Source organism: Glycine soja, chromosome 11 (assembly GCF_004193775.1).
Source record: "Glycine soja cultivar W05 chromosome 11, ASM419377v2, whole genome shotgun sequence".
Classification (NCBI taxonomy): domain Eukaryota; kingdom Viridiplantae; phylum Streptophyta; class Magnoliopsida; order Fabales; family Fabaceae; genus Glycine; species Glycine soja.
Genome location: NC_041012.1, coordinates 49,892,755 through 49,901,566, shown reverse-complemented (window position 1 = coordinate 49,901,566; position 8,812 = coordinate 49,892,755). Strand labels below are relative to the sequence as shown.

At 33.3% G+C, this 8,812-nt stretch overlaps 2 protein-coding genes across 4 annotated transcripts; both read left to right on the top strand.

The window, feature by feature from the left end:
- Nucleotides 1–1,128: 1,128 nt before the first annotated feature.
- On the top strand, nucleotides 1,129–3,466 carry LOC114373876 (vicilin-like seed storage protein At2g28490). Its single transcript, XM_028331433.1, has 5 exons — nucleotides 1,129–1,463; nucleotides 1,546–1,727; nucleotides 2,035–2,115; nucleotides 2,221–2,640; nucleotides 2,823–3,466. Exons 1-5 carry the CDS (start codon nucleotides 1,157–1,159, stop codon nucleotides 3,282–3,284), a joined length of 1,452 nt encoding a protein of 483 aa, XP_028187234.1. The 5' UTR covers nucleotides 1,129–1,156; the 3' UTR covers nucleotides 3,285–3,466.
- A 1,810-nt stretch (nucleotides 3,467–5,276) lies between these two features.
- Nucleotides 5,277–7,825, top strand: LOC114374485 (protein disulfide-isomerase 5-1-like). Of its 3 annotated transcripts, none has more exons than XM_028332130.1 (5): nucleotides 5,277–5,490; nucleotides 5,757–5,815; nucleotides 5,915–6,090; nucleotides 6,978–7,080; nucleotides 7,498–7,825. In XM_028332130.1, exons 1-4 carry the CDS (start codon nucleotides 5,374–5,376, stop codon nucleotides 7,067–7,069), a joined length of 444 nt encoding a protein of 147 aa, XP_028187931.1. In that variant the 5' UTR covers nucleotides 5,277–5,373; the 3' UTR covers nucleotides 7,070–7,080; nucleotides 7,498–7,825. The 3 variants fall into 3 exon arrangements, with proteins under 3 accessions (XP_028187931.1, XP_028187930.1, XP_028187929.1); XM_028332129.1 differs by having other exon boundaries at nucleotides 7,483–7,825; XM_028332128.1 differs by having other exon boundaries at nucleotides 5,278–5,490; nucleotides 7,492–7,825.
- Nucleotides 7,826–8,812: the final 987 nt, after the last annotated feature.

The window sequence follows — 8,812 nt, the reverse complement described above, 5'->3', positions numbered from 1 at the left end:
AGGAGTGATGGAGAAATGAGAGGAAGGGAGAAGGGTTAGGTGTATTGTGAAAGAGGAAGGGGAAAGTGAGAGAAAAAGGAAGAAGGATTGGAGGTGTAGGAAAAAGGGGAAAGGGTAGAATTGTCAAATTGCTTTGGTTGGTAGTGCTTATAACAATTTAGGTAGTGAAAATAGTTTTTCCCCTTGACTAATCATCTCTCCATTTGTAACCCATAGTTTGTATTAAACATCTCAACAATATTTCGCTCAACACCACGACATAGTTATTTGTAAGTTGTTATTTATTAATTAATTTTATATTTTGAGATTTTCAATTAAAAAAAAAGGATTAGCTATAAACTCTTCTATTTGGTACAAAAAGTGACAGTGTTAAGATGTCATTTAAGCTGTTTTCAATGGATTTCTTTTATCAAAATTTTGTTATATGTAAATAAGCCGGTTATCATTATATGGCTCGTTATTATTTTTAAATTATATATATGTGTGTGTGTGAGTTATAGTATAAAAAACATTTTGTTTGTGAATAAACTTTTTTTTACGAAAAGTGAATAAACTTGTTTAACATAATAGACATATGTATTCAGTTTTTGTTTTAAGTTATATTATAAATATTATTTTTATTCAAATTTAATATCATTTAAACATAAAAAATATTTTAAAACCATGAGTAGCACCGAATAAAACACTAGTTAGCAACTAATTGAATTAAGAACAATAAAATGGAATATAGCTGAAATATACTTTAAAATCTTGCTTCTACGATTCTACCTCTCTTTAAAGCTAAAAGACATGTATTAAAAGAATGGAAGTACTCAACATTTTAATATAACATTTCAGGCAAGAGTTACATGATCATTGAATTTGAATGGTTAGTTTTGTAAATCCTAACACGCAAGAAATAAAGGAAAAGATTGCAAGGTAGAAATTTTCAAGCATAGACTTTGTTTGTCCATGATTGAGTCTTTCTCTCAACTGAAATATCGATCAGTCTACTTTATATAGCACATACATGATCAGAAAAATTCTAGAGATCCTACATGCATGGTCGACACGTACGTGTCTCGTGCCTCTCCCTCTTTATAAAATGCTCCTCATGAAGTAATCACAAAACATCCAAAACCAGTACTAGTGAAGTTAACTATTACAGTAAGAAAGTATGGGAAGCAGAATGAGCCTTTTGATGTTGTTCCTTGTTCTTTGCCATGGCGTGGCATTAACAATGGGTTTGTGGAGGACAGAGGTGGAAGAGAGAGAAGAGGGACATCCAAGGCCAGACAAATTGTTCATGATGCTGAAATCCAAGCGCGTGGCCCAAACCGACGCTGGGGAGATGCGAGTGTTGGAAAGCTATGGTGGTAGGATTTTGGAGAGGCGCTTGAACATTGGTTTCATCAACATGGAACCAAGGTCCCTCTTCATTCCTCAGTACATCGACTCCACTTTGATCATATTCCTGCGTTCAGGTATCATTATACAATGCATATGCATGCATGCATTGTTGGGAATTTGAGAAATGAGAATTAATTACTTGGACATTGTTTTCAGGGGAAGCAAAGTTGGGATTCATATATAAAGACAAACTGGCGGAAAGGCATTTGAAGATGGGAGATGTATATCAAATTCCAGCTGGTTCTGCATTCTATCTAGTGAACATAGAGGAGGCTCAGAAGCTTCACATTATCTGCAGCATTGACCCCTCTGAGAGCTTGGGAATCGATATTTTCCAGGTACATGCATCCATAATAATTAAAAGAGAAGCCATACAATACACTTACAACAATTTATACAACATCATTTGTTATGTCTATTTGTTTCCACCTCATCATTTATTTACATTCCTCTCTTTCTCTCTCTTGATTGCACAAATTTTTATTGTTGTGCAATATGTATAAGTATCATTTCTCAAATTTCAAAACTCTGTTGCACGTGTTTTATATATAATTTTGAAAAAAATAAATCATGTGACTCGTTTGACCATGAGTAATCTTGCTAGATAGTAATTTCCAATATTGTTTCCTGTGCTATGTGTTGCAGTCCTTCTATCTTGGAGGAGGAGCCCATCCAGCCTCAGTACTTTCTGGATTCGAGCCTCAAATCCTTGAAACTGCTTTTAACGTAAGCTAATAACTTTTTTAATTAGTATATAACAGTTTGGAGAATCAAGTCACCAAACATGCACACACAGCAATATCAATAGTGTTTTATAAACTCACCCTGCAGGCATCAGGAGAAGAGTTGCGAAAAATGTTCACTAGGCAACACGAGGGTCCAATTGTGCATGTGGGGGATTCACATGCCACAAGCATATGGACCAAGTTCCTTCAACTTAAGGAGGAAGACAAACTGCAGCACCTGAGGGAGATGGTGCAACAAGAACAAGAAGAAGAGGAGGAGGAATTTGTTGCTGAAGAAGAGAAACAAACAAGTTGGTCGTGGAGGAAGCTCTTGGAATCTGTATTTGGGGATGAGATCAAGAACACAAGAGAGAAGGTTACAAAAAAATCCCCTCACTCTTGCAACCTCTATGACAGAAAGCCAGATTTCAAAAACAGTTATGGTTGGAGCGTTGCTCTAGACGGCTCTGAGTATTCTCCACTCAAAAGTTCTGGCGTTGGCATTTATCATGTCAATCTCTCAGCGGTATATATGCAAGCAATGACTTCAATATTTCTAAAGGAAAATTGATTACCCAAATGAAATTTTAGTTCTTATCCAAAAACAACACAAAAAAAACTTATAAGAAGAATTCTACAGTGTTTGATTATGAAATTCTTGCAAAGTTGTAGTAATTATCTTTGTGCATGAATTGACTGCTATGGCAGGGATCAATGATGGCACCCCATGTGAATCCAAGGGCAACAGAGTATGGAATAGTGCTAAAAGGATCAGGCAGAATCCAAATAGTGTTTCCAAACGGAAGCAACGCAATGGACGCCCACATCAAAGAAGGGGACGTGTTCTTCATTCCAAGGTACTTTGCCTTCTGCCAAATAGCATCAAGGGGTGAACCACTTGAGTTCTTTGGCTTCACCACCTCGGCTCAAAAGAACAGGCCACAATTTCTGGTTGGTGCCACGTCACTCATGAGGACCATGGTGGGGCCCGAGCTTGCGGCTGCATTTGGTGTGAGCGAGGAGACCATGAATCGCGTGGCTAGGGCACAACATGAAGCTGTGATTCTACCAACTCCATGGGCTGCACATGCACATGATCACAAGGTCAAGGAGGAAGTGGTGGTGGATATTTTTCAAAAGCTTGCAAGGAATGAGATTATGGGCTTTTGATTTTTTGCTAAATGGTTAAGGGGAACATTTTGATAGTGCTAGTAGAATAAGGTGGAACATTCGGCTTTTTTTTTTTCTCTTAATGTTTTGAGTTTTGTTTTCCTTTTGTTGAGTTGATAATTGTGATCATTATTCACGAGTTGTGCTGATTAGTGAAATAAAGTCAACTGCTTTCATTTCAATTCAATCACCTACATATATTGGTTTCTCCTTTGAAAGTTGGAACACACCCTGAATACAATTTACCTTGCCTTTTTTGTTAGGCTTCTGGTTCTGAATAAAGCCAAACATTTCATTGCTAAACATAATAAAATAGAATGGTCACAACAAGAAGTGAGCACCCCAAAACCATATGTACATAAGACATTGCTGCAATAAATACAACACCCCAACCCAACGAAGCATAAAACAACTGTCAAACTTTTTACATAGAAATATCCCGCCTCAAGAAAAGAATGCTTCCACAAAATTTCTGACCAATTATAAGCTTCACGTTGGCCCTTTATTAAGATCAGCATGTCCCCCAAGACTTGCAAATACGATTCCACTTAATATGTATAAAAGCCCTGCTTTTTTGGTCATCTCTGTTGTAACCATAATTCCAAACAAATGCTGCATAATTGTGACAGAACCAATTTTAATTTCCAACAAAACATTTATCCATCTGACCATCCTCTGCACATCACTGTTTGACAAAAATCCTAACCAAACCTGCATATCAAAATTTCACACGCTCATATATTTATATATGCTGGTAGTACTTTCTTTCAAACATAACCCATAACAACTTGATAGCATACAATCAATTTATTAAATAAAAGGGTCTTATGTGTTATGACTTAAATATTGCACCGAACTTTCTATTTTATTTTTGGGTACTAATTAACTTTCTATTCCAATAAGTAGTGCTTTAGGTGAATTTAGGGTATTTTAACGTTAAATTAGAAAATAATTTGTTAAAATATTGAGATCCATTTAAAAAATAATTTTTTTTCAATAAATGTTTTTCTATCCTACATAAGAGGATCAAACTCCTTATCACATACTTATCACATTATGTTAGTTTTATGATTTGATTTTAATTAATTATTAAGAAAAAATATTAATATACACCTGATTTAATCATAAAAATAAATTATAAGTTAATTTGGATTGATTTTTTTTGTATGTGAATGAAAAATTCGGATTGATTAGAATTCAATATTAAATCCAAATTCATGAATATGATTAAAAACAATTTGAATGGGAATGAATATGGTGAGGGTGTTCTTTAAACATTAAAGTGCCAAACTATTTTACATTGTTGGTCTACACATGATCTTTTTTTCTCTTTTAGTGTGAAATATTTTTAAAAATACTTAATAATCATAGTGAAGATTTAGAATTTAAATAGAATACACTAATTTTGAATTTTGTACTTTCCCACTAATTCGCTGGCAAGCAGGTCCTGTCTAGTTTCTTTGTTCCTTCTTTTTCCATGAATAAAAAAAAAGAATTTAAATATAATACACGAGCACTATTTTAAAAATGTACTTAAATTACAATATATCCTATTTTTTAACTAGTTAACAATGTAAAAATCATTATACCGATAATGAAATTAAATTCCAATGATTAATTTTAAGCATCAGTTATCACATCTATTATAAAATTAATATCATCTTACTAAGATGTAAGTGAAATAATGAAATTATAAAGAAAATAAATAATATAATAATTTTTAAATGAATTTATATATGTGAGTATTAATTTTGATTCAAATTGAACTAATTAGTAAGAAGAGGAGTGTTTTGCCATAAATAAAAAAGTGCTAGTAATATATTCCTGTTAACACATATTCTTGGTTAAAATTTAGGGGATAACATTTCTCTTAATAACAATTTACATTGTGCTAAGAAGAAGAAAAAAAGTAGTATTAGCGAAGAATATATATATATATATATATATATATATATATATATATATATATATATATATATATGAATCACGCGCATAGCACGTGGCAGGAAGATCTGCAGACAACATTTGGACGCGGTAGAGAAGAAAGAAAGGAAAGGGTAGGGTAGATCAGGCAGGCTTCAGTTCAGCCATGAGAACTCACACTCACACTTACACTTATACTATTTTCTCTCTAATTCTTCTCTCCTTATTTCTTCGAACCCATTCCGAGGTTATAACGTTAACCTCTGATACATTTAATGATAAGGTAGCTTACTTATTCTCTCTATCCAGATTCCGCTTTTTCATGCCCCAATTTACTTTTTTAAATCCCAATAATACTATTTTTCTATCGAAACTAATTGAAGTTTGCTTCTTCAGATGCAAATAGGGATGTGACTTGTTTAATTAGGGCTTTGTATGTATGCGTACATGAGCTTATGGGGGAATTTTATTTATTTATTTTGTACAAAAAACCTGTTATGGAAATGTATATGATCTCATTTCTCAATTACTTTTTTTTTTTTTGTCTAGATCAAGGAGAAAGACACTGCATGGTTTGTGAAATTCTGCGTTCCCTGGTGCAAGCATTGGTGATTTACTCTTTTATACAGTGCAATAGCCTACACTTGATTGATGCTGAACCTGCTGTTTTTTTTTCTAACTTGTAAAATAATAATAATGGTTTTCAGTAAGAATCTTGGTTCATTGTGGGATGATTTGGGGAAAGCAATGGAAGGAGAAGATGAAATAGAGGTTGGAGAAGTCGATTGCGGCATGGACAAAGCAGTATGTTCCAAAGTTGATATTCACTCCTATCCTACCTTTAAGGTTTTCTATGATGGTGAAGAAGTAGCCAGATACCAAGGTAATTACAATTTTTTCCTTTGCCGAATAATTCACTTACTCAAGCTTAGCCTTTCTCTTTTAACACCATCAATAACCAATTATGATTTATGACTAGTTGATGTTTCATGTTTGTGTGTGTGTGTGTGTGTATATATATATATATATATATATATATATATATATATATATATATATATTCCTTGATTTATGGTGTATAATTGCCTTTGATTAGGATAAATATATTAGAATTCTTTTGGGGTTCTTACTTGTCAAGTTTGGAAAAACCAAACAGGGGATCAACTCAGTTATTGCATCTATACAATCAATCTTTCTATGCACATCATGAATGTAAAAAGTTAAATAAAAAAGGTTAAGTCATTTTGATGGCTCTAACCTCTAACCCTCACACATATTTTCACTGATGAATGAAGGTGCAAGGTGGCACCTTTCACTTGTGCTAAATAATGATGATTTTATGTTGTGGTTTATGCCTCTATATAGGAGGGTATCATGTGTTTCCACATATCCTACCAATAAAATTCAGTGATTCAAAGCTCTTTTTTATAGTAATATTTTCCCACCACATTTAGCAGTTATTCAAGTCACGGGTACTTGAAGGGACAGACTTCTGCCAACTACCTGTTAGCAGTGGATTTAAGCTTTTTTGTGATCTGTTTCCATTTTATTTAATCATCCCTGAAGAAAGAAAGATTTTCTTTAATTAGAAAATTGTGGTCTTTTTATCATAGATTATTTTATTACTTATTCGTTTGAGTTTTATGTAATTTATTTAGAGGACACTTGTAACAGCTAATCCCCTTATCCCAACCAAAAGCTAAGGCAAGAAATGATAGATCATAAATCTAATATTTTTTTTTTTCTTTTGCATGTGGTGTAATTGGTCAGGTACAAGAGATGTTGAATCAATGAAAACCTTTGTTTTGGAAGAAGCTGAAAAGGCAGCAGCAAAAGCACTTGAAAGTAACAAAGAATTATAACAACTTTTGAGGTATGCTACCAAGACACCCACCCACCCTCTGCACCTATATTCTTCTTTTCTCTCTATGGAGTTTTGTAATAGTGCCTAAGGGGGGGACTTAATCTTGGATGGTGGTGCTAAATCAGTCTGTTTGGTAGCCATCTTTCTTTCTATTTAACCTCTCATACTTATTTTTGGTAAAGCTGCAACTTAGGATATTTTAGTGAACTAGCTATCAGTTTAGGATGAATTAACTGGAAGAATAGTTAATTAAATTGACATATGAACTGAACTATTCACCATTCTTTTGGTTAATCATCTTAGATTTTAAATATATTCGCTGCCATATTCTAAATTATAATTCTGCCTTTAATTTTTTCATGTAATGAATTTACTATCCTTTTATATTGCATGCCAATTGATTGATTATAGTTTTGTCAGGTGCAGTCATTATCTGGATTACAACTAGCTCTTTACTGTGGGTGGTGCACATCCCAGATAAGTAATCACCTTTGGGTTCAGGCTGAGACATTCATTCTTCTCTGTTCTGATCAACATTTGTTTGTTTGACGTAGCAGTTGTGAGTTAAGAACTAATTTCGTACACTACCACAATTTCTTTCTGCTATACTCCACAATTTTCTTTTTTAGGTTTATTTATACTCTACTAAACTGATAGTGGCTTGTCATGTTTAAAGTTTCAATATAATGATCAGTGAATTATGAATCGTACCTCAGGATTTGTTTATATAATCATTTGGTCTTTTGAATGCTCATTATTTTCATGGGATTATACCATCCTAATATCCTATAATGGCTTTCTTATGTGCAAACAAAGCATGCTGGAAAGATGTGTTGATAGACAGTGCAGGAGCACGAGTAACTAGTTTCTCATCCTCACCTCGTTAATATGCTAAGTACGGAAAAAATCTATTTATTTAATCTATGGATAATCATTTAGTTATCTAAATTTAATCTGCAACAGAATATATCTTTAGCTAGTAATATGGATTTTTTTGTCATCCCTATAAATGAGGATTAATTTTACACTAAGCTACGTGATTTTGAACAGTAATGAGAGTGTTCTGAAAATAACTTGCTCTTGGAAAGAGGGGGGGGGGGGGGGGGGGGAGGATTTCTTGCATTTATAACTTGTCCATCCAAATGACGTGCTATTTTTTTATAGAAATTAAGTTAATTAGAAGATTGATGGATTCGTGAGCTTGTGGTGTATGTGAAAGTGAAAGAGAGCTGGCTGTAATTCATGTGGCTTGACGATGAACGAATGGAATACCCATGATTCAGATAACAGAGATAATAATGGAAAAGACTCAAGACACTCTTGACAAGGCTAATGATGGGTTTTTTGTTGGTTGGCCTTATGTCTTGCAAAAGAAAATAATTTGGTTTAACACAAATCATGTTTGCTTCTCTTTGGTGATTTCCATTTCAAGGTTCAAGACATTTTGAGAATATTTCTCATCCAAATGCCTAACAAATTGCTTATTAAATTAGAGTTCTCATACTTAGTAATCCCTTACTATCTTTTAAAGCATTTTGTCTTAATTTGGACAATTATTACCTTATTTTAATAAGAATTCATGAGTCCATAATTTGCTTATAGAAGCATTCTCATCTGATTTTGTCACAAATAATTCTTGGGGAAAAAGTGGAAGAAAAATACATATATTTTGTTCACAAAATATGAAGCTTACCATTGTGTGAAATCAATTATCAAGCATGTCATTTCAATCATATTTTCA

What these genes read in the sequence shown, in the direction of transcription:
- LOC114373876 (XM_028331433.1), top strand. Translation starts at nt 1,157, where the DNA reads ATGGGAAGCAGAATGAGCCTTTTGATGTTGTTCCTTGTTCTTTGCCAT. An exon ending in GATCATATTCCTGCGTTCAG is followed by an intron (nt 1,464 to 1,545) that starts GTATCATTATAC and finishes CATTGTTTTCAG; the next exon opens with GGGAAGCAAAGTTGGGATTC. An exon ending in TGGGAATCGATATTTTCCAG is followed by an intron (nt 1,728 to 2,034) that starts GTACATGCATCC and finishes TATGTGTTGCAG; the next exon opens with TCCTTCTATCTTGGAGGAGG.
- LOC114374485 (XM_028332130.1), top strand. Translation starts at nt 5,374, where the DNA reads ATGAGAACTCACACTCACACTTACACTTATACTATTTTCTCTCTAATT. An exon ending in CTGATACATTTAATGATAAG is followed by an intron (nt 5,491 to 5,756) that starts GTAGCTTACTTA and finishes TTTTTTGTCTAG; the next exon opens with ATCAAGGAGAAAGACACTGC. An exon ending in AGAAGTAGCCAGATACCAAG is followed by an intron (nt 6,091 to 6,977) that starts GTAATTACAATT and finishes GTAATTGGTCAG; the next exon opens with GTACAAGAGATGTTGAATCA.